Source organism: Aethalodelphis obliquidens, unplaced genomic scaffold, assembly GCF_003676395.1.
Source record: "Aethalodelphis obliquidens isolate GAN/ISIS:26980383/991018 unplaced genomic scaffold, ASM367639v1 scaffold38, whole genome shotgun sequence".
NCBI lineage: Eukaryota > Metazoa > Chordata > Mammalia > Artiodactyla > Delphinidae > Aethalodelphis > Aethalodelphis obliquidens.
In genome coordinates, this window is record NW_020837982.1 from 10,705,676 (window position 1) to 10,728,376 (window position 22,701).

General features: G+C 52.7%; 3 protein-coding genes across 11 annotated transcripts; all 3 read left to right on the forward strand.

Annotated features, from left to right (window-relative positions):
* The first annotated feature begins 1,077 nt into the window (after positions 1-1,077).
* Positions 1,078-9,066, forward strand: TNFSF12 (TNF superfamily member 12). 2 transcript variants are annotated; one of them, XM_027130910.1, is made up of 7 exons: positions 1,078-1,330; positions 1,488-1,538; positions 2,117-2,189; positions 2,857-2,910; positions 2,995-3,030; positions 8,014-8,138; positions 8,307-9,066. In XM_027130910.1, exons 1-7 carry the CDS (start codon positions 1,172-1,174, stop codon positions 8,556-8,558), a joined length of 750 nt encoding a protein of 249 aa, XP_026986711.1. In that variant the 5' UTR covers positions 1,078-1,171; the 3' UTR covers positions 8,559-9,066. The 2 variants fall into 2 exon arrangements, with proteins under 2 accessions (XP_026986711.1, XP_026986712.1); XM_027130911.1 differs by having other exon boundaries at positions 1,079-1,330; positions 1,491-1,538.
* A 126-nt stretch (positions 9,067-9,192) lies between these two features.
* Positions 9,193-12,937, forward strand: TNFSF13 (TNF superfamily member 13). Of its 8 annotated transcripts, XR_003438024.1 has the most exons (8): positions 9,193-10,503; positions 10,712-10,756; positions 10,860-10,929; positions 11,083-11,130; positions 11,274-11,392; positions 11,604-11,742; positions 12,006-12,249; positions 12,570-12,687. XR_003438024.1 is itself a non-coding variant. In XM_027130902.1 (7 exons), the coding sequence occupies exons 1-7, from the start codon at positions 10,246-10,248 to the stop codon at positions 12,113-12,115; spliced, it is 789 nt and encodes a 262-aa protein (XP_026986703.1). In that variant the 5' UTR covers positions 9,193-10,245; the 3' UTR covers positions 12,116-12,348. The 8 variants fall into 8 exon arrangements, 7 of the variants coding, with proteins under 7 accessions (XP_026986703.1, XP_026986708.1, XP_026986705.1 ...); XM_027130902.1 differs by lacking the exon at positions 12,570-12,687 and having other exon boundaries at positions 12,006-12,348; XM_027130907.1 differs by lacking the exon at positions 12,570-12,687 and having other exon boundaries at positions 9,193-10,428; positions 12,006-12,348.
* Positions 12,938-13,364: 427 nt separating this feature from the next.
* SENP3 (SUMO specific peptidase 3) lies at positions 13,365-22,604 on the forward strand. Its single transcript, XM_027130899.1, has 11 exons — positions 13,365-13,604; positions 14,447-15,172; positions 17,402-17,641; positions 17,739-17,850; positions 18,225-18,372; positions 18,502-18,549; positions 18,963-19,040; positions 21,031-21,168; positions 21,355-21,438; positions 21,555-21,605; positions 22,057-22,604. The coding sequence occupies exons 2-11, from the start codon at positions 14,458-14,460 to the stop codon at positions 22,165-22,167; spliced, it is 1,725 nt and encodes a 574-aa protein (XP_026986700.1). The 5' UTR covers positions 13,365-13,604; positions 14,447-14,457; the 3' UTR covers positions 22,168-22,604.
* The last annotated feature ends 97 nt before the right edge of the window (positions 22,605-22,701 follow it).

The window sequence follows — 22,701 nt, forward strand, 5'->3', positions numbered from 1 at the left end:
TTGAAGGTCTAATTGGCTTTATTCAACATTCATGAATCGGGCAGCATCCCATTTAACAAGCAGAAAGGCCTCTGAGGAGTTGAACCAAAGGGATCTTTTATAGGGACAAAGCATTTATTAGCAAAAGAAAAGAAAGGATTGTTTCAGGCAAGGTCCCCTTCCCTTAGGGGCCAGGAAGGGCAGGAGTCTTTTGGAAACTACCTCACTAGTGTGGATCAGGAAATTCCAGACTGATTGGTTGAAAACTCAACTCCTGGGAGAGGCTGTAACTGCAATTAGGTTAGGTATTACGTTTTGGTTTTGCTAACGTGGCTTTGCGCCACGTTAAATTTAAAGAGTTCTTGTAGCTCCACTTGAGCTCAGGTTAGCCCTATTATTTGTTTAAGTGGCTTCTGTGTTTCCAGAGAAGTGCATTCGGGGAACACACTTGGCGGGATTGGGGGGCGATGTTTCTGGCACACAGGTCTAGAAGCTTGCGCTCCCCAGCTGCATGACCCCGGGGTTTAAATCAACTACCAACTGATTTGCTAAAAGAAGTGAAAACCCAACCCGCGCTAATGGATACCCTCAGGCTCTTTCCGTCACTTACAGGAAAGAATCGTCTTTCGGTGCAGCTGCTAAAATCCAAATGCGCCTTGGCCTCTAACCGTGTTGACTGAGGGATTGCCTAGTTACCTTGGTCTGGAGGCCTAAATTAGCAATCTCGCTTGGGCAGGACTAGACCTGCAGGAGCTGCAGTGCTGTCGCCCCGGCCACCCGTACACAGCCCGAGTGGAGTTTCTGCTCCTTTCAGCCCTCGCTGCCTCTCTCCCGCCGGCCGGCCGCGTGGAGGGCGCTCAGCCGCACACCCCATCTCGCCCGCTGCGCACTCACACAAACACTGCCCCACTTTTCCACGCCCGGGCGGTGCGTGCCCCCGGCCGGGACTCGCTCTGTGGTCTGCACGCGGAGCGGCGCGCGTCCCGCTCCGTGCACTGCTCTCGGCCGGGCTCGGAGTTTAATCTCACACACAGTGTCCGGCTTCCTGTCCTCATCACACACACACCCCCTCCCGCCCCGTTTCCCTGGCCCCTCCCTCTCTCCAGCCCGATCCGCCCGCCGGCTCCCCCTCCCCCGATCCCTCGGGTCCCGGGATGGGGGGGCGGTGAGGCAGGCACAGCCCCCCGCCCCCATGGCCGCCCGTCGGAGCCAGAGGCGGAGGGGGCGCCGGGGGGAGCCGGGCACCGCCCTGCTGGCCCCGCTCGTGCTGGGCCTGGGCCTGGCGCTGGCCTGCCTTGGCCTCCTGCTGGCCGTGGTCAGCCTGGGGAGCCGGGCATCGCTGTCTGCCCAGGTGAGGCCCGCCTGCACACCCCTCCCTGGGCAGATCAGGAGCGGACTCTGCCGAGCAGCTGATGGGGCCGGGTGGGCCGAGGGCAGGGGGCCAGGAAGATGGGTGGAGGGTGAGATGTCAGGTGGAGAAGGACAGGGTGACGCTGCCTCCTTCCCAGCAGGAGCCTTCCCAGGGGGAGCTGGTGGCAGAGGAGGACCCCGACCCGCTGGTGAGTGGGGGTGGGTGCTGGCCTCGGGCTGCTGGGCATGGGAAGTGTGTGCCGGCTGAGGATGCAGGGTGTGCCCCGGTTGTGCCAGCCGTGTGCGGGGGTGTGCAGCAGCCGCGCCGTGGGGCATGGGTACGTGAGAGAGAGGGTGACAACTGTGTGTGAGGGGTTTGTGCCGCGCTGTGGCAGCCGAGTACGAAGCGTTTAGTGGCCGTGGTGGAAGTGGGAGTGTGTGGGAGTCTGCGTGGGAGAGGGATGCTGGCTGTGTGTGTGGTGCGTGTACCCACTGTGCATGCTGACTGGGTGTGGGCGTGTGTGCAATGTACCAATGGCTGGTTGGGCGGAGCAGAATAGGGGGATGTGGCTGGTTGTGGGAAGGGGGGCGAGGGCTGCGGCCTGACCCTGGAACTTGCCTCCTCGTGGCCCTGGCCACTCTTGGCTGGGAGGCGCGGTCCCTCCCTAAGACTTCTGTGCCTCTTGCTGGCTGGGGCCTCTCGTGACGGGCCCCCTGTTGGTCTCAGTTTATGTCTCTGGGAGTCCCTGGCAAGATCCGGGTTTAGCCCTGCCTTTAATGTCCCTAGGACCTGAATCCCCAGACAGAGGAGCGCCAGGATACCTTGCCTTTCCTGAAACTGGTTCGGCCTCGCAGGAGTGGTGAGCAGCCCTTTATCCCAACCTCAGGAATAATAATAGCGGCTGGTCTGTGGTGGCTTCTGGACTCATTATTGCTTTTGTTCATCATAACAGCCCTGTGAAGCAGGCAGAGCAAAACCCATTATCCTCATTTACGGATAGAGAAACTGAGGCACTGAGAGTAAAGGGGGGGGTTCAGAGTCATGGAAACTCGAACCTAGAATTCTGACCCTCCCTCTGAAGCTCCTTCCATGGCATAGACCTGCTTCTCGCTTCAGGCCCTACCCCAGATATGAAGGCGGGATGGCCAGGAATTAGGAGAACCCCTGGGGTCCTGATGAAGATGAGGTGGGGGAGTCAGGCCTGAAGCCCAAGAAGCAAAGAGACTTATGACTGGGGTGACCGTGTGACCACGGATCCAGGTTTGCAGGGGGCTGTCCTGGCTTACACCTGTTGGCTCAGAGCGATGATTAATAACACCCCTATTGCTCTCAGAAGCATCCCAGTTTGGATAATAAATTATCAGCGGCTCAACCTATGGAGGAAGATAAGGCCTGAGGTTCTGAGGCCAGGAGTCTGGATGAGAATGAGGATGCCAGGGTTTTGAGGGGGTGGGGCTGAGAGAGCAGCTCCTGGCCCCTCTAGACATGGGGACTGCTTTGCCCATCTGTCTTCCTTTGATTCTCAGCACCTAAAGGCCGGAAACCACGGGCGCGCAGAGTGATTGCAGCCCACTATGAAGGTGGGTGACCGTGAGCCATGCCCAGGGAGAAGGGGTGGCAGAGGGGCAGGGCAGGGCTCACCAACCCTTTCCTGTGTCTTACAGTTCACCCACAACCGGGACAGGACGGAGCGCAGGCGGGTGAGACCCCATCCCCACCTCTGAGCTCTTCCCTGACCTCCATAGCACTGGCCTTCTAGACAAGGGCCCCCCCAAAACCTTGACTTCCCACCCTCATCCCCACCTTCAGCCTCAGAACCCCAGAAGCCAGTTCAGGAAAGTGCTTAGGGCTCGCTTCTCTCAGCTCCCGAACCTGAACTTTCTCCGTGACTCAGACATAGGACCCTGGGGGAGGCCCCTTCCCCTCCCAGAGCACAGGCAGATTCCCCCCACCACACCACCAGCCCAGCTTCTCCTTTAGCCCTCGCTTGTCTCCAAGAAGCATCTTTGATTTTTTTTCCCTCTTCTTTCCCCTCCATATTCCAAGAGGCTTCTTGCTCTGATCATTTTTCTCCAAATGTTTCCAGTCTCTGCTCTTCTTTTCCATCCCTACCCCACTCCCCACCTCAGCGCCATGACCTCGGAACCTCAAACTCATTCTCCAGTCCCTTCCCCATTCTAGACTTTCCCCGCCCCTACTCTGTCCCACCTGTATTGCTAAGCTAAGCCCCCCTGAAGCCCGCCTTCCATTATTCTGTTGCTTTTCTGCTTGGATTGCAGCCTCTCCCTGGTCTGGTCTCAACCTATTTTCCTGGCACACCCTTATGCCTTCTCCACATTTGTTGGGCTGACACCCCCTCCCCATCAGCATGCCTCGTCTGGACTTTGCACATCCTGTTCTCTCACCTGGAATGCTCTTCCATGTGAGAGGTCAGGAGGCAAGACATGAGAGTGGCTTAGTCTAGGGGTCTGGCAGCAGAGATGGAGAGAAGTAGGTGGATTCAGCGTGTGGCTTGAAGATAGGGTTTGCTGTGGCGATGAGAAGGATAAGGGAGAGGGGGGGAATCAGAAATGACTTCTAGATTTTTAACTTGGGCATCTTTGAGAATAATGTTGCCATTTATTAAAATGGGGGTTAACCAGGGAGGAAATAGGTTGCGAGGTGTGTAAATTAATAATTGAATTTGAGATCTAATAATAAGTGGATACATAATAATAAACAAGTGAGTTTCACAAATAGGTCACTGCACACGGTAGAGTACACATCCTGGGCAGGACGTGTAGGGTCAGGAGTCCTCACCAGATGGGGGTATTTAAAGCTATAGGTCTGGATGAGACACCTAGGGGAAAGATGGGCTCCACAAGTGAAGCCCTGAGGCTCTTGGACCTTTACAAGTGGAGCAGAGGAGGAGAACCCAGCAGAGACTGAGAAGCAGCCAGAGAGAGGGGAAGAAACCCAGGGAGGGTGGTGTCCTGGAGTCTCGGGGGGGACACGGTTTTAAGAAGGAGGATGTGGCTCTCTGTGTTGAATGCAGATGACCAGTCACATGAGATGAGAACAGACAAATGACCGCTGGGTTTGGTAACATTAAAAGTCAACTGGTGACCTTGTCAAGGGCGGTGTCAGTGGTGTGGTTAGGATGGAAGCCAGCATGGATTAAGGTTAAGAGAAAATGGGAACTAGGAATCGGAGACAGTGACAACCCTTTCCAGAAGTTTCTCTGTGACAGGAGCAGAGAAATGGGCCAGGAGGTAGAGGAGGATGTGAATCAAGGAAAAGTTTGGTCTTTTTAGTGGTAAACAATACTGCGTGAGTCTTAGCTAATACTTATTCAGTGTTTAATCTCATCTAATCCTTGAAACAGTCCTGAAAGGAAGATAATCCAATCATCTCCATTTTACAGATAGAGGTGATGTAACTTGTCCGGGTCATGATGATACTAAGAGGTGGAGCCAGGATTTGAACCCAGCTAGTGTGTGCTTGTGTTCCAGACACTGTGTGAGAGGCAACTGCTGGTGCATGGGTGGGGGAACCTGCAGGGCAACATCAAGAATGTGGGAGGGGGTGGGTTCCAGAAGAAAGAGAGGGACACATCATCCCATCACCATAAGAGGCTCAATGGCAAACATGAGAACAGGTTGGTTTGTGGTGTCGGTGGCAGGACGTGGGGGAGCCCTTACCTGATGACTTCTAGGTCCTCTGGAGAACGAGGGAGACAGCGGCAAGAGAAATGATGCTCAAGCAGGCATAGTGGGGGAAAGAAGGACAACTGCCATGCAGTAAGGAATGAGTTGTGATTGTGAAACTGAGTGACACCACGGTCCCAGACACACCATGCCCTTAGCCACAACCAGCTCAAACTGGTTCCCTAGCCAGGAATGCCCTCTCTCCTCCTCTCGCCCTACTCTTCCTGCCCCAGGCCGACCTTCCTCCCTTCCGCATGGACCATTTATTTCAGCGGTTACCCAGACATTCATTCATTCGTTGACTCAACACACACGCCCTGAGATCCCACCGTTTGTAAGGACCCGGCTAGGTGCCCACAGTGAATAATACCCAGACCTCTTTACAAGGAATTGCTGTCCAGGAGAAGAGACAAGCATATAAATTTGTAAATTACAATGTGATACAACAACAACAATAAAGAAAGTAGCCAGAGGCGCGTGGCGGCACAGAGGAGACCACTTTGCAATGGGGTAAGGGACTCCTTCCCCAGGAAGGTGTGGGCCTTGAAGTGTGAGTGTGAGATGGACGGGGGAGGGGGGGGGGGGGGGGGGGGGGGGCGGCGTGGGCAAAAGCCCCGAGTCTGCCAAGAGTATGACGAGGCTGGGGGACCGGGGCAGCGCGATGCGGCTGACGAGACAGAACTAGAAGAGCAACATGGGGTGAGGCCAGAGAAGAATACGGAGCCAGGTCACAAATGGAATCTGGAAGTTATCCTGAGGTCAAAACAAGAGAGGCAGGCTCGCATCTGCATTTTAGAAACGTCACTCTGTGGCTCTGTGTCGCGTAGCCAGTAAACTGGACCAGGCAAGACTGGAAACAGGGAGTCCAAAGAGGAAGCAGGCTGGGAAGAGTCCCAGGGAGAAGTGGCAGGGGCCAGACCAGGGAGGGAGACAGAGCCGTTTAGGTGGCAGAATTGCTAGAAACTGGTGATCAGTGAATGAAACTGGTAAAGGAGAGAGTGGCTTGGGTGCCTGGTAAGAGGTAGAACCAGGAACCCAATGTGGGATGCAGACAGTCAAGCACATTTGGGACAGGGGAGGACCAGGCTCAGTTTTCGGGGTTTTTTTGTTTTGTTTTTTTGTTTTTCAGGCTCAGTTTTGATCTAGGTGAGTGTGAGGTGCCAGGGGCTATTCTGATGGCAGGCAGGTAGCAGTGTCAGGAGGGGCAGGAAGGGGCAGGGCTGGAGGCTCAGGTTGGTGTCTGCAAAATAAAGGCCAAGGGAACCCCTAGGTGGGGATGAAAATGCCCAGCGAGCATTATGTTCTCCTTGAGAAAGCAGCAAGGACAGCGCACCGGGGCAGGCAGAGGGTGGGGCTGCTGGGGAAGGAAGCCGGCCGGGCTACTGAGATGAAGCCAGTGAAGCCCTGGAGAGTGGCCCATGGACCCAAACAAGAGAGAGCTGTTGCCACGGCCGCCACCTTCCCTCTATCTTCTCACCAGTGTGTGTTTGGTGCCCACTCAGGGCAGGCCCAGCTCCAGGGGCTGGGGTGCAGTAACAAGACCAATACCTCTGTCCCCTGGGGGAGTCAGACCCCAAACTGTCACAGAAGGAAATAAAATGATTTCCCTCCTTGGTGACTGCTGTGAGAGAAACGGGGTGAGTGGAGGAGAGATTATCGGAGACGAGCTATTTCAGGCTGGGAGGACTGGGGAGGTCTCTCAGAGGGATCAGTCTGACAGAAGGGGCCAGGCAGGGGAGGAATCCTGTGGGGAGGGAAGAGCAGTAAAAGCCCTGTGGAAACAATGAGCTTGGTGCGCCGCAGGAACAGAAAGTGGGCCGGAGTGGCTAGAGTCTTGTGACTTGGAGGAATGTGTGAGATTAGATGCGAGAGGTAAACAGGGGCAGCCCGTAGAGGACCTGGGAAGCCACTCGAGACCCTGCTCTGTCATTTGATTATTTTCTTTACAATTTGCAATTACCCTCATTCTAGACTTTTTTTTTTTGGTAACAGCTTTATTGAGATATAATTCACATTCTATATAATTCCCCTGTTTAAAGTGTACAATTAAGCTTTTAGTATATTCACAGAGTTGTGAGATTGTCACTACGGTAATTTTAGAGAGTTTTCATTACCTCAAAAAGAAACCCTGTACCCTTTACCCGCCACCCCATATTTCCGTGATCCCCCGAGCCCTAAGCAACCACTAATCTACTTTCTGTCTCTATATATTTGCTTACTTGGACATTTCATAGAAATCATATAATACGTGATCCTTTGTGACTGGCTTCTTTCACTTAGCATAATGTTTTCAAGCTTCCTCCATATTGTAGTATGTATTAGTATTCCATTTCTTTTTTTTTTTTTTCCCCCTTGGCCCCAGCGCGTGGCTTGTGGGATCTTAGTTCCCCAGCCAAGGATCGAACCCGCAACCCCTGAAGTGGAAGTGCAGAGTCTTAACCACTGGACCGCCAGGGAAGTCCCATTATTGCATTTCATTTTATGGCTGAATCATATCTCATTGTATGGACTTAACACAATTTTCCTTATCCATTCATCAATGGATGGACATTTGGGTACCATTTTATTATTTTTAATTTTTTTTCTTTTTTCCCCTCTTTTTAGCTTTTTTTCCCATATTTTCCTTTTCTCTTATTTTTAATTTTAATAATCTAAGTAATGTATGATTCAAGTAATGCATCGATACATTCTCCAAGTAGAAGAGCAAACAATACAGACACAAACTATAAAAGCCCCCATGCTTCTTCAATCCTCCTCTTCTCCCCAGAAGTGGCTGGTGACAACTTGCCCTGTTTGGTTCTGGTCATATACGTTGGGTTTCTTCACCGAACTTCCCATTACACTCCCAGCTCCCTAGGCCCTGGCGCCTCCTTTGCCCTGGGCCCTCTAGATATCTTCTGGGTAAGGTAGGCCCAAATGTTTATAAACTCAGTGGCTGGGAAGTGTGAGAAAGTTCTATAAAGGGATTTCCCCCTGTCTCTGAACATCCACATTCAGGTGTGGACGGGACGGTGAGTGGCTGGGAAGAGGCCAAAATCAACAGCTCCAACCCACTGCGCTATGACCACCAGAGCGGGCAATTTATGGTCACCCGGGCTGGGCTGTACTACCTGTACTGTCAGGTAAGCCCCACCTGGCTCCACGGGTAGAGCAGGAACTGAGGGAGAAGGGCTGGGCTTAAGGGGTGGGGGCAAGTTAAAGGTGGGGGAGGAGGAGCTTGGGGTCTGGGCTGGACAGGAGCCCAGGGCAAGCAGAGGCCTGGACTCCGCCCCCCGCCCCCCCGCCCCCAGGTGCACTTTGATGAGGGGAAGGCTGTCTACCTGAAGCTGGACCTGCTGGTGGATGACACGCTGGCCCTGCGCTGCCTGGAGGAGTTCTCGGCCACAGCGGCCAGTTCCCTCGGGCCCCAGCTCCGTCTCTGCCAGGTGTCCGGGCTGTTGCCCCTGCGGCCAGGGTCCTCCCTGCGGATCCGCACCCTCCCCTGGGCCCATCTCAAGGCTGCCCCCTTCCTCACCTACTTTGGACTCTTCCAAGTTCACTGAGGGGGCCCTGGTCTCCCGATGGTTTGCCAAGGCCGCTGGCTCCCCACGGCAGCTCTCTGAGCACCCCAGTCCCCTCTGCCCACCCTGAGCGGCTCCTCCCCCAGAACTGCCTCTCCCTCTGTAGGCTGCCAGGGCACACTCAAGAGACGGCCATGCCACAGAAATAGTCCCCTCGTCTCTGACAGCTCCCCGCACCTCCAGCTCTCCACCTCACTAGCTCCCAAACCCCCATTTATCTCCTGACTCCCCACCCTGGCCGCAGCCCCCCAGGACACTGTGTTTACTGTACTCTGGGTGATGATGGGTCCTGAGTACCCCTCTTCAGGCACTAAGAGGGGCTGGATGCCAGAGAGACTGGGACTAGGCCAGGAGTTCCCGAATGTGAGGAGTAAGAGACCAAGACATAATTCCTCCCCTGATAATTCCCTGTGGATTTTAAAAACAGATATTATTTTTATTATTATTGTGACAAAATGTTGATAAGTGGATATTAAAGAGAATAAGTCATGGTCGCTCTCTTTATTGGGCCTTAGGGGACATCCTCGGGGTAGCTGAGGGCCATGCGAAGGGGGTCTGGGAATTGGGGAGTGGGGGGCAGGACGCCCGGAATTCCAGGGCAATGTCCAGGCTTGGGAGTGGGGACCTACATGCCTCTAACGCCGAAGCATGAGCAGAGAGTCGAAAGGCAAACTGCCAGGAAAAAAAATCAATCCTCTGCCCAAGGTCCAGCAGAAGCGGCCTCATTTACCTATAGGAGGCGGGCTTCCTCCTGCGGGGAATCCCTGGGCTGGGAGGAACAGCAGCCCTTCCTCCTGGCAGCTTCGGAGACTTCAGCAGGTGCTGGCACAGCCCTGGCTGGGACGCGGGGTGGGAGCAGGCCCAGCATGGGGGCTCAGGGGCAGGAAGCGGGACGCCAGGGCCCGGGAACACGGACACCTGCGTCCTCGGGGCCAGGGAGGAATCCTACAGTGGCAGGGGCTTGGGCTGTCTCTTTCTCTCTTTGTCCAGAGCCTTATGTAAGAGCTTTTCTTGGGAAACAGGAAGTCCTGCCTGCCAAGTTCAGCACACAGGGAGTAGTGCAGGCCTTATTCCAACACACCCGGCCTGGCCTTAACCCCAGAACTCAGCCAGTTTCTTGCTTCCGCGACCCTGGTTCTCCTCCCCACTGACGCCCTCCCCTTCTTTCCCACCTTTGGTCTCTCTCAGCAAACTGCCCCAGAGATCTCGCCTGTGCCCGGGCCAGAGGGTCTTCCACTCTCACCCCTCGACCCTCAATGCTGCCCAGCTCGTCCCTCCATCCCGGCTTCTGGCACCATGCCCCATAGCCAGCCAACCTTCCCTCCCCCACTTCTGGGGCCGCCCTGGGGTTCCTGTGCTCTGGCCGCTCCTCCTGGGTGTCACTGGCAGCCCTGTCCTTCTTAGAGAGACTGACAACAAATTCTCCTGAGGCTGGAGGAGGGTGAGGGGTCTCAGGACAACACTGGCCCCGCAGCGGGGTGCCAGGAGCACCAACAGTGCCCCGAGCTTGCTTTCTGCCTCCCTCCTTTTTATTCTCAAGTTCCTTTTTATTTCTCCCTTGCGTAACGCCCTTCTTCCCTTCTGCACCACTGCCTGCACGCCGACCCTCCCCGTCACCTCCTTGCTACCCCACTCCTGAGGCTACAGCTGTTGGCAGGGTCCCCAGCTCATGCCGACCTCATCTCCTTCTTTACTAGCCCCCAAAGGGCCCCCGGGAGACATGGGGGGCCCAGTCCGAGAGCCGGCACTCTCAGTTGCCCTCTGGTTGAGTTGGGGGGCGGCTCTGGGGGCTGTGGCTTGTGCCATGGTTCTGCTGACCCAACAAACAGAGCTGCAGACCTTAAGGAGAGAGGTGAGCCGGCTGCAGAGGACCGGAGGGCCCTCCGAGAAGGGGGAAGGGTATCTGTGGCTGAGCCCCCGGGAGCAGGTGAGTGAGGGGAGAAGGGTGTCTGGGGGAGAAGGGTGTCTGGGAGAGAAGGATGGGTGGCAGGGTGGTCTCCAGGCCTCTTGGTTCCAGCCGCCTGGTCTGCAAAGTTTTCAGTGGGTGCAAGAGAGGGTCCCAGGTTTGGAGGTCAAGGGAGCAACCATTTCAGGAAAGGAAATTGTTAAAGATTAATGCTTCTCGTACCTAACAGATCCTGGAGGACAGCCAGCACCAAGACTCAGGTTGCTGGGGAAAGGTGCAGGAGATGTGAGGCATTCCCGGGGCGGGGGAGGCCTGGGGGAAAGGCTTTCTGGGACCCTTGCATCTCAGCCTAACCCTGACCCTCTTTCCATGAGCAGAGCTCTGATGGCGTGGAAGCCCTGGAGAATGGGGAGAGATCCCGGAGAAGGAGAGCAGTAAAACAGAAGAGTGAGGCCCCCGGGGTGCAGCAGGGGTGGGAGGTGATCAAGCAGCACCGGGATTTGGAGACTGAGACCCTGAGCCAGGGGTGAGGGTGGAGGGCTGACAACAGGGCAACGGGGGTAGGCGGGCGCTGCTGAGATTTCCTCCTTCTCTCCCCAGAGAAGCGCTCAGTCCTTCATCTTGTTCCCGTTAACATCACCTCCAAGGGTGAGCACTATTTTCAATAATGGCTTTTGAGGAGAGGCGAAATCTAGGAACTGTGGGGCTGGCACCTGGGCCCAAGAGAAGCTTAGAGCAGAAAGTGTCTGAGTGCGCACAGAAACCCTGACTGCCACACTCCTTGCCTCCAGAGGACTCGGATGTGACAGAGGTGATGTGGCAACCGGCTCTCTGGCGTGGGAGAGGCCTGGAGGCCCAAGGATATGTCATTCGAGTCTGGGATGCTGGAATCTATCTGCTGTACAGCCAGGTAACCCCAAACACCCCCTGAGCCTCCCCTGAGGGCCTGGAGGCCTGTTCTCCCAAAGCCTTACGCCCCAGCACGGAGGGTTCCCAACCCCTATGGATACCCAACTTAGAGAGCACTTCTTCATTCCTCAGCTCCCTTGTCAGGGCTCCTGAGGCCGCCCAGACCTGAGCCACACTATCCCGTTTTCTTCATCTCCTCCCTTCCCTGCCAGGTCTTGTTTCATGATGTGACTTTCACCATGGGTCAGGTGGTATCCCGGGAGGGCCAGGGAAGGCAGGAGACTCTATTCCGATGTATACGAAGCATGCCCTCCAACCCCGACTGGGCCTACAATAGCTGTTACAGCGCAGGTGAGAGCCTGAGAGGTGGGTGAGCAGTTGAGGGTGGATGCGAGGAGAGCAGGGGATCTCTGACCTGGGGGCACTGGTGGTGGGGGCTACAGCAGGGGGTTGGAAGAAGCGTGGGTGTAGAGGCAGAGCTGAGGAGTGAAGGACAGAACACCTTGGTCCTTACAGGAGGCAGAAACAAGGTTGAGCTGGAGAAGGGAGGGTGAAACATCAGAGGATCTTTATGGCCGTGCTTCACTGAGCATCTCTTTTCTCCCTTTTCTCAGGTGTCTTCCATTTACACCAGGGGGATACCCTGAGTGTCATAATCCCCCGGGCAAGGGCGAAACTTAGCCTCTCTCCACATGGAACCTTCCTGGGGCTTGTGAAACTGTGATTGTGTTGTAAAAGGTGGTTCTGAGCTTGGAAGACCAGGGTGGGTTCATTTTGGAGACAGCCAAGAGCTGACTAGACAAAAGACAGGGAACAGTCAGGAACAGAGGCCTCTTCTGGGTTTGACTGGAATCCCAGGTTTGACAGCTCATGACTCTCCCTTTCTGCCTTCTCCCCCCCACCCCCACCCCCAGGACTTTGAATTCATGGATATTAAAGAGGTAGTAGAATATCCTGTTCTTAGTCTCCATCCAGCCCCAAATTCTTGAGGGAGTTGGGCGGGGGTGGGAAATGCCCGGCATTGTCTAGACTTGCTCTGGATCCCACTGGAATGCTTCCAGAACAGCACCACCATCTAGCGGTAATCTGAGACAATGATCCTGCCTGTTGGCAGATGGCCACGACTCCTTCCGCCACTCAGGAAAACTCCTGGTTCTTTACCCCACACCTCTCTCTAGGTATCCTCTGCCTCTCCACTCCACAAGAAGCCTCATCTTCACTCTCCTCTCTCCATCTATTGGGGCCCAGTTTCCATCACTGACTCCAGAGGTGTAATTATTATGCGCCCGTCTGCAGAAGGTGCCCAACGACGACGGTGCCCTTGCATCCACATCATTACTCTTCGGGTGCCAACTTTTGCCTTTCACGCTCTCCACTGCCCTGGCGCCGGCAGGCCACTCTAAGCCTCTCTGGACTGGGAGGGGAGCCGGGGAGCCTCGGATAAATCGTACGCCCTAGTCCTGATCCTGTATCACTCCTCTGATCTCTCCTTTCTGCGCAAGCCCTGCCTAAAGTTAAAAAATAAAAGAGAATAAATGGAACCTCGGATCCATTTCCCATGCTGCTGTGCCTCAGCTCCGTCCCCGTACCAGGATCTCCCGGCCCTCCCGGCCCTCCACCGAAGCGCCTCACTGGACCGAGACGTCTCACTGAACCGAGGCGTCAGGGTCCTCAGCTCAAGCCCGGCAGCGCGTGGAACGCAGGGCTACGCAGCGCGGGGGCGAAGGGCGGGAGAGCGGCACGGGACACGCAGGCGCAAAAGAGCGAGTGGAGGCACCTCCCCGCACGGCTCGGGTTAAGCGGGTGTGCGCAGGCGTGGGGGTCATGGGCGGGACGGTCCCGTGGCGTCTGCGCTCTCGCGCAGGCGGGACTAGGCGCGTGGTGGCCGCGGCGGCGCTGTTCGCCGGCTGTGACGTACTAATTGTGCGCCACCACCGCCGGTGGGCCTGGGGCTCGCGGGAGGGGAAGGAGGAGGAGGAGGAGGAGGGGGAGGTGGTGGAGGTGGAGGCTGAAGCAGAGCGAGAGGCGGCCGCGGCGGGGTGGCTCGGCGGGGCGGCGCGCGGCCCAGAAGCGTTGGAATCCTGAATTGAGACGGCTACGCCTGAAGACAGCAGGAGTGGCGGGGCAGCCGCCGTCGCCGGAGAGATGAGCCGGGAAGCCTGAGGCCGGAGACGCCCGCCCTCGGGCCTGTCCGCCCGGCTTCCCCGCTCCCGGTGAGGACGCCCCCTCCCCTCCCCCCAGCTCTGCCACGGCCTCTCCCATTCCTGGACCCCATTCCTACCTAACCGGGGCCCAGGAGGCCCTCGAAGGGGCTTTTTAAGGCCCTTGCGCGCCGAGCCGCCCGAGCCCGTAGGATCCTACCGGTGCTGGGACGCATTCTCGTCCCCGGGACGGAGCAGGAGAGGGGGCTGGGCCAACCTAGCTTGGCTCAGTTCAGTCCCAGCGCGCCTTGATTCGGCTGCCTAAGCGTCGCTTCGGTTCTGTTTCAGTTTCCTCTAAAATCATTCCCTTTCCATTAGATTTTACCACCTGAACCATAGCCCTGGTATGGTTCCTTCCTGAGACTACCTGAGCATGCCCACACACCCCACTCATTCCACGGTGATGGAGACCTCTCTTCCCACTCTAGATCACGGTTTTCCTGCGGAAATTGTGTTCTCCTCAGGTGTCTCTGTACCATGTCAGGATTCCCGTACTGAGCCTTCTCCGTTATTAGGCTCTCAACTAGGACATTCCTAGTGGTACTAAAATAGAGAAGTGGAACCTGAAAATACTAGGTTTGATCTGGGGATCTGAGAAATAAGAGCCTCGAGGCCTGCCGCTTAGCCATTCTTCCTTGCCTCTATCTGGGCAGGAGAGAGATGATGGCACAGACTCTGAAGGGCACCTTGTGGACCATATTAACTAGGAAGATATGAAGTTAGGAGTTTTGAAGTTTTTTTCTCTTTTCCTTAGTTTATTTGCATTTGATTGCAGAAGAGGTGTGCTGAGGAAGAGAGGCAGAATCCGGGGTGTAGGATGTTTGGATTCTGACGCTCTAACCTTTGTTTTACAGGTTACTGGAAGATGAAAGAGACTATACAAGGGACCGGGTCTTGGGGGCCTGAGCCTCCTGGACCCGGCATAGCCCCAGCTTATTCAAGTCCCAGGCGGGAGCGTCTTCGTTGGCCCCCACCCCCCAAACCCCGACTCAAATCAGGTGGAGGGTTTGGGCCAGATCCTGGGTCAGGGACCACAGTGCCAACCAGACGCCTTCCTGTCCCTCGGCCCTCTTTTGATGCCTCAGCTAGTGAAGAGGAGGAAGAAGAAGAGGACGACGAGGATGAAGATGAGGAAGAGGAAGTGGCAGCTTGGAGGCTGCCCCCCAGATGGGGTCAGCTGGGAGCCTCCCAGCGGCCTCGCCCTCCCCGCCCTGCTCATCGGAAAACGTGTTCACAGCGCCGTCGCAGAGCTATGAGAGCCTTCCGGATGCTGCTCTACTCAAAAAGCACCTCGCTGACATTCCACTGGAAGCTTTGGGGGCGCCACCGGGGCCGGCGGCGGAGCCTTGCACACCCCAAGAACCATCTTTCACCCCAGGAAGGGGGTGTGACACCACAGGTGCCATCCCCCTGCTGTCGTTTTGACTCCCCCCGGGGACCACCTCCCCCCCGGCTGGGTCTGCTAGGTGCTCTCATGGCTGAGGATGGGGTGAGAGGGTCTCCACCAGTGCCCTCTGGGCCCCCCATGGAGGAAGATGGATTAAGGTGGACTCCAAAGTCTCCTCTGGATCCTGACTCGGGTAAGGTGGGAATGGGGCAGAGGAGGGCATGGGGAGAGCTAAGATCCTGGGAGACCAGGAGCCTCTTGCTGTGGTGAGAACTGGGGTCTAAGGAAAGTAGGAGGGCAGAGAGAGGGAGGGTTCAGAACAGCAGTGAAATGTCTTCAGCCCCGTTTTGAGCAGGAACTAAGTCTGGGAAGAGAGTCAAGGCCGGGATACAGGATCCATAGTAGGTGTCCTGTGCATAGATGAGAAAGGGAGTCGTGGTTTAGTGAAGTCAGTCATGTCTGCTTGAAGTCCCACTTCATGTGGCCTCTCAGGATAAGTGCCCCTGCGTGTACATTTCTAGAGAGTGCCGTCCTTACAGTGGTGGGATGGGATCTCTCTGAGTAGTGGAGTACATCACCTGGACAGTTGTGTGTGACATTCTCACTCAGAGTATTTCTCTTTCGGAGAACCCCACTAAACAACTTCAGGCTTTCTTTTTATTTATTTATTTATCTATTTTTTTAAAATGTTTGTTTATTTATTTTGGTTGTGCCGGGTCTGAGTTGCGGCAGGCTTTCTATTTCTTTATTAATTATTTGAGTATTTATCGAGCCTTTGTTGTATGCCAGGTACTATGCTAGGTGCTAAGCATATAGTGGTGAGAAATATTTCTGAAATTTACATCTCTCTGAATTCCTAGTGTTTCTTGCTTTCCTCCTGTTTATGAGTACAGGCATACCTCATTTTATTGCGCTTCGCTTTATTGCAATGCAAAGACATTGCATTTTTACAAATTGAAGGTTTGCGGCAACATCGAATAGAGCAAGTTTGTCAGCGCCATTTTTCCAACAGTATTTGCTCAATTCATGCTTGTATCACGTTTTGATAATTCTCGCAATATTTCAAAGCCTCCACCCATGAAAAGATTACAACTCACTGAAGGCTCAGATGATAATTAGTATTTTTTAGCAGTGTTTTTTTTTAATATTTTTATTTTATTGGCATATAATTGATTTACAATGTTGTATTAGTTTCAGGGGTACAGCAAAGTGATTCAGTTATACATATACATATATTCATTCTTTTTTTAGATTCTTTTCTCATATAGGTTATCCCAGAATATTGAGTAGAGTTCCCTGTGCTGTATAGTATATCCATGTTGGTTATCTATATTATGTATAATAGTGTGTGTATGTTCATCCCAAGCTCCTGATTTATCCCTCCCCCCACACCGTTTCCCCTTTGGTAACCATAAAGTTTGTTTTTGATATCTGTAAGTCTGTTTCTGTTTTGTAAGTAAGTTCATTTTATCTTTTTTTTAAATTAGGTTCCACATATGAGTGATATAGATACTTGTCTTTCTCTGTCTGACCTACTTTACTTCGTATGATAATCTTTAGGTCCATCCATGTTGCTGCAAATGGCATTATTTCATTCTTTTTTAAGGCTGAGTAATATTCCATTGTGTATATATACCACATTTTCTTTACCCATTCCTCTGTTGATGGACGTTTAGGTCGCTTCCATGTCTTGGCTATTGTAAATAGTGCTGCTAGGAACATTGGGGTGCATGTATCTTTTTGGATTATGGTTTTCTCTGGTTATATGCCCAGGTGTGGGATTGCTGGGTCATATGGTAGTTCTGTTTTTAGTTAAGGAACCTCCATACTGTTCTTCATAGTGGTTGTACCAATTTACATTCCCACCAGCAGTGTAGGAGGGTTCCCTTTTCTCCATCTCCAGCATTTATTGTTTGTAGACTTTTTGATGGTGGACATTCTGACTGGTGTGAGGTGATACCTCATTGTCGTTTTGATTTTCATTTCTCTGATAGTGATGTTGAGCATCTTTTCATGTGTAACAAAGTATTTTTAAATTAAGGTACGTACTTTTTTTTTTTAGACATACTGCTGTTGCACACTTAATAGATTATAGTAAGCATAAGTTTTACATGCACCGGGAAACCAAAAAGCTTGTGTGACTCGCTTTATTACACTATTCGCTTTATTGTAGTGGTCTGGAAGTGAATCCGCAATATCTCTGAGCTATGCCTGTAGTAACTTTTCCTCTCTGTCTTTTATAACTTCTTGGACATAATTATCTCGTGCTTTAGGGTTTTCATCCTTTAGAGTTTCTATTGGTAGATTTTGTTCCAATTCATCCTTTTTGTGGTCTTATAATTTGTGTGCATCATTTAATCTTCCCATTGGCCTTTGATCTGAGCCAGTTTCTTGCCTCCATTCTGTTTCCCCTGCCCTGCAGGCCTCCTCTCTTGTACTCTGCCCAACGGCTTTGGGGGACCACCTGGGCCAGAAGGGGAGCGAAGTCTGGCACCCCCTGATGCCAGCATCCTCATCAGCAATGTATGCAGCATCGGGGACCATGTGGCCCAGGAGCTTTTTCAGGGCTCAGATTTGGGCACTGCAGAAGAGGCTGAGCGGCCTGGGGAGAAAGCTGGCCAGCACAGCCCCCTGCGGGAGGAGCATGTCACCTGTGTGCAGAGTAAGGAACCCTAGAGGATCTAGTCTCTTTCCCACAGCTGACTCCTAGATCAGAGTGTGGAGGCCTTACCTCACTCCTCTCTCCCTCCTCCACTCAGGCATCTTGGATGAATTCCTTCAAACTTACGGCAGCCTCATCCCCCTCAGCACTGATGAGGTAGTAGAGAAACTGGAGGACATTTTCCAGCAGGAGTTCTCTACACCTTCCAGGTGAGGCATGAAAGAGATGCTCTTTGGAAGAGGGCTGGGACCGGGGAGATGGGGTGAGAAAGCTGCTGCCTTTTCGGGGAGGAGGAGGGAGCTAGAACTGAGGGGAGGAATATGCAGGCAAGGTGCCAAGCCCCTGTGAGCCAACCGGGAGGGGCTTTACGGGGGACCCTGAAATACCACGTGTACCTAAGTATTCATGTGCCTCTTACTGGGGAGTAAGCCTTTAGCAAGTCCTCAAAAGGACCCATGACTGAAAAAAAGAAAAAAAAAAAAAAAAAAGGTTAGTTTTAGATTCTTATTCTAGGCAGTAGAAGGTACTTCTGTGTGCCCTAGCCCCCTCGTCTCTTGTGTGACTCCACCCTTGGCCTACCCAGGAAGGGCCTGGTGCTGCAGCTGATCCAGTCATACCAGCGGATGCCAGGCAATGCCATGGTGAGGGGCTTCCGAGTTGCCTATAAGCGGCATGTGCTGACCATGGACGACCTGGGGACCTTATATGGACAGAACTGGCTCAATGACCAGGTAATGAGGCGTGCAAAAACAGGCCCAAGAGGGGATTCAGGGAGCAGGGTGTCTGGGGCCCTCTGCATGGGGGAGCCCTGTACCCATGCCACACCCTCCATGGCAAGTGGCCTCCCATCTTCTCCCCAGGTGATGAACATGTATGGAGACCTCGTCATGGACACGGTCCCTGAAAAGGTAGGCCTAACCAGATATTTCAGTCCCTGGAAGAACTCCCGCAGTTTTAAGCAGCTTTTTCAGTCCCTTTCATCTCTTCCATTTTACATAAAGAGGGTCTTTCTCTCTGGGGAGAGGCAGTAGAAGGTAATTTGTTCAATTCAAATCTGTAATCTTGGTCCTGAACTTAACAATTTTAGTCCTTTCCTCCAGTCTGTAGTGTTTTTCCCCTATGGCTAACCCCACAGATTGGGGTGGGAAGCTATAAGATGAGGTTAAAAATAGTTTGTTTTTACCCTCGGTGAGTTGGACTAGAGTTTGTTGAAACCAGTCCTCAGAGCCATAATGAAATGGAGTGGGCTGGGGAGAGGACGCTTAGCAGGAGGGCCTGAGGTCTTTTAATTCCATCCAGTTCTTTTGTATCATTGGCACAGGTGCATTTCTTCAACAGTTTCTTCTATGATAAACTCCGTACCAAGGGTTATGATGGGGTGAAAAGGTGGACCAAAAACGTGAGTTATGAATTCACATCTACTTGTGTAACACCTTGCCTCTAAAGAAGAGTTCTGTTTCCTGTGAGCCCTTTCCTCAATCCTGTTCATTCAAACTTTCAAGTATTTATTAAATGTCTTCTGTGTGCCAGGTGCTGTTCTGGGCACTAAGGATACAGTATTAAATAAAGAAAACTTCTTGCCTTTATGGGGTGAGAGTAAATATGCAAGTTAAATTTCAGCTAGTGATAAGTGCTGTGAGCAAATTAAAACAGTAATGTGGTAACATGGGGGTGGGTGGTCTGGGAAGGCCTCTGTTAGCTGAGACTTGAATGACAAGGAGCTAACCCTGTGCAGATCTGGGGCAAGGGTGTTCTAAGCAAAGGGGACAGCAAGTACATGGGACACAAAGTGAGAAAACGTTTGAGGGTCAGAGGGCCTGTGTGGTTGGAGCAGAGTGAGCAAAGGGAAAACGATAGAAAATTTGGTCAGAGAGTAGATAACGTGAGGCATGGAGGGTAGATTTTTTTTTTTAAATAAATAAATTTATTTATTTTGGGCTGCGTTGGGTCTTTGTTGCTGTGCACGGGCTTTCTCTAGTTGTGGTGAGTGGGGGCTGCTCTTCATTGCACTGCGCGGGCTTCTCATTGCAGTGGCTTCTCTTGTTGCAGAGCACGGGCTCTAGGTGCGCGGGCTTCAGTAGTTGTGGCGCACAGGCTTAGTTGCTCCGCGGCATGTGGGATCTTCCTGGACCAGGGATCAAACCCGCGTTTCCTGCATTGGCAGGTGGATTCTTAACCACTGCGCCACCAGGGAAGTCCCGAAGTGAGGGTAGATCTTATTCTTTGTGTTCTGAGAAGCCATTGAAGAGTTTTAAGCAGGGTGGGAAGTGCCTCATGTTTTAAACTCCTGTTTCAATGATAGATTGAAAGAGGCAAGAGTGGAAGCAGGCAGGCTAAATGGAGTAGCTGAGAAGTCCAGATGAGAAACTTGGACCAGAGTGGTAAAGGTAGAAATAGAAGTAGTTTTATCTAGGATAAATTTTGCCAGTAGAACCAATAGGACTTTCTGATGGATTGGACATGAGAAATGAATAAAAGATAAGATTCAAGGGATGATGCTTAGGTTTTTGGCCTAAGTTCCTGGGTAAAATAATGAAGGGGAAGGGGAGCCAACTTGGCGGTGGGGGTGGAGTTCTTTTCCCCTGTCCAGTTAGTTTACCTGCCCTCTGATTCAAAGGCCAGGAAATATCTATAGTGAGTTAGGGCCGTTGACTCCAGCATTTCTTAATTCCTGTCTCCAGGTTCAAGAGCTTACACCCGCAGGGACCTGGCAGGCCTTCTTCTGGTAGAGGCAGGGTGACATGCAGTGGAAAGAACTTGGCTTTCTATATGCCGGTGTTTAAATCCCACCTCTGCCATTTCTTACTTCTGTGACCTTGAGCAAGTGACTTTACTTTTCCAAGCCACAGTTTCCTGATGCGATCTTTCTCAGAGGATTGTTGTGAGTGTTAACTGATTGAGCATCTATTAGGTGCCATGTGTTGTTCTTAGTGTATCATGGATATTAATTAATCTGTATAACAAACAGGTGAGGGTAGGTACTGTTATTTTCACCCTCTTACAGAAAAGGGAACTGAGGTACAGAGAGTTATTAAGTAGCTTGCCTGTGGTCATACGCTAGTAAATGGAAGAGCTGGGTTTGAACCCTGAGAGTCTGGCTCCAGGATCCTGAGCCTGGGTTCTTAGCTACTAAGCACTTGTGCCTTTAATGTGTGTGAAGTACCTGGCCCTGTCCTGGGCTCTGTTTGTTGTGCGCCACCTCCTCCGTCCTGCTTTCCTCCTTAAGCCCAAGAATCCAGACATCCAGATGCTGAGCCTTGCCTCGCAGTCTAGGGTCTGGGTATTGAGTTCTCCCACTTGGCTCCTTGCCTGCTTCTCCTTCAGAACCCTCCTGGCAATAGGCAGGATTCCTGTGCTGTCTTTCCTGACCTCCAGCACTGCTTCCTTAGGTGGACATCTTCAATAAAGAGCTACTGCTAATCCCCATCCACCTGGAGGTGCATTGGTCCCTCATCTCTGTTGACGTGAGGCGGCGCACCATCACCTATTTTGATTCGCAGCGCACCCTGAACCGCCGCTGCCCTAAGGTTTGAGAGGGAACGGGAAAGATGGGCAGAATGTGGGGAGGAGATCCAGTGGCAAGGCATTTCAGGCAGAAGGGTGGGTTTGGAGGCTCTGAGGAGCAACCTGGGCTTGCTGCCTGTGACCACCACAACTTGGGTTCAGTTGGGAAATGTAGGGGCATCACTTCCTCCTTTTCTCCATCTACATAGCATATTGCCAAGTATCTACAGGCAGAGGCAGTGAAGAAAGACCGGCTGGATTTCCACCAGGGCTGGAAAGGTTACTTCAAGATGGTCAGTTTCTAGAGGAGGGTTATGGGGGCGGTTTTGGGGGCATGGTAGGAGGCAGAAGTTGAAGCCATACGTGTAGGGTCTCCTCTGGAAGGGCTTACCTTCTTTTTATTCTCTAGAATGTGGCCAGGCAGAATAATGACAGTGACTGCGGTGCCTTTGTGTTGCAGGTAAGCAGATACCAGTTGGGTTAAAGAGTTGGGAGGGAGGCGGGAAGCTGTCTCTCATTTGGCTCACAGCCACTTAGGGAGCGGGAGTAAGCTTCTGTGTTAGAATGCAGAAACCCTGATTTCATTGTCCTCTCTTGGTTTCGCCATACCGCATTGGGACTGGGTGTGTGGTCCTTGGTCTCTGGGCCTCATATAGCTGCCTCCTGATCCCCTAACGCAAAGTATTTTCTCTGTTAACACTAGGTGTTTTATGTATCAAATAGGAACACTGGCTTTAGAGTCAGACTTCTTTTGAGCCCCAGTCTATGGGACCTTGGCTTCCTTTGTGAAATGGGAATGTTCTCGGAAAGATCCAGTGAGATGTGTATCATACAAAATATGTAGCACAGGTCCTGATTTGGGGGGGGATGCTCAGTAGATGGTTCTCATGGCCTGCTTTGTTAACACCCAGTATTGCAAGCACCTGGCCCTGTCTCAGCCATTCAGCTTCACTCAGCAGGACATGCCCAAACTTCGTCGGCAGATCTACAAGGAGCTGTGTCACTGCAAACTCACTGTGTGAGCCTCGTATTCCAGGCCTCAAGCCCATTCATTAATGGGCAGGGGGACATGGGAGACCCTTCCTTCCCAAGAAACTCCAGTTCCCTTTGTCTCTAGCCTCTTCCCACCCAATTCCCTTTGGATTTTCATATTTAAATGTTTTAATTGATTTCTGTATTTTTTTTTTCTTTGAGAGAATATTTGTTGATTTCTGATGTTCAGGGGTTGGCCATGGAAAATCCCCTTTTTCCTTCTGTCTACAGGGGAGTATGGCCTTGTGGCCTGGGTGGGGCAGTCATCTCCCTTCCATGTGCAGGGCTGGGGGGCAGCAAAATCTGTGCTGGGGTGGTGGGCGGGCAATGGGATTACTGCCTGCCAGATCTTCAAACTTTTTTTTATATATATATATATATAAATACCATGGTCCTTCTCTGGTCAATAAAGGATCCTTTGGAGATACATAGTGGTGGTCTTCCTTAAGGGGCCTCAAACTAGTGGATATGCTCTCCGGCTTTCCTCCAGTCAATGCTGTTAGCTACCCTTTCATGGGTCTTGA

Excerpts from the sequence above, each read along its gene's own strand:
- TNFSF12 (XM_027130910.1), top strand. The coding sequence starts at position 1,172 with ATGGCCGCCCGTCGGAGCCAGAGGCGGAGGGGGCGCCGGGGGGAGCCG. Across the intron at positions 1,331-1,487 it reads GGGCATCGCTGTCTGCCCAG|CAGGAGCCTTCCCAGGGGGA; the intron begins GTGAGGCCCGCC and ends CCTCCTTCCCAG. Across the intron at positions 8,139-8,306 it reads TGTACTACCTGTACTGTCAG|GTGCACTTTGATGAGGGGAA; the intron begins GTAAGCCCCACC and ends CCCCGCCCCCAG.
- TNFSF13 (XM_027130902.1), top strand. The coding sequence starts at position 10,246 with ATGCCGACCTCATCTCCTTCTTTACTAGCCCCCAAAGGGCCCCCGGGA. Across the intron at positions 11,131-11,273 it reads CGTTAACATCACCTCCAAGG|AGGACTCGGATGTGACAGAG; the intron begins GTGAGCACTATT and ends CCTTGCCTCCAG. Across the intron at positions 11,743-12,005 it reads CAATAGCTGTTACAGCGCAG|GTGTCTTCCATTTACACCAG; the intron begins GTGAGAGCCTGA and ends CCCTTTTCTCAG.
- SENP3 (XM_027130899.1), top strand. The coding sequence starts at position 14,458 with ATGAAAGAGACTATACAAGGGACCGGGTCTTGGGGGCCTGAGCCTCCT. Across the intron at positions 18,373-18,501 it reads AGAACTGGCTCAATGACCAG|GTGATGAACATGTATGGAGA; the intron begins GTAATGAGGCGT and ends TCTTCTCCCCAG. Across the intron at positions 21,169-21,354 it reads TGAACCGCCGCTGCCCTAAG|CATATTGCCAAGTATCTACA; the intron begins GTTTGAGAGGGA and ends CCATCTACATAG.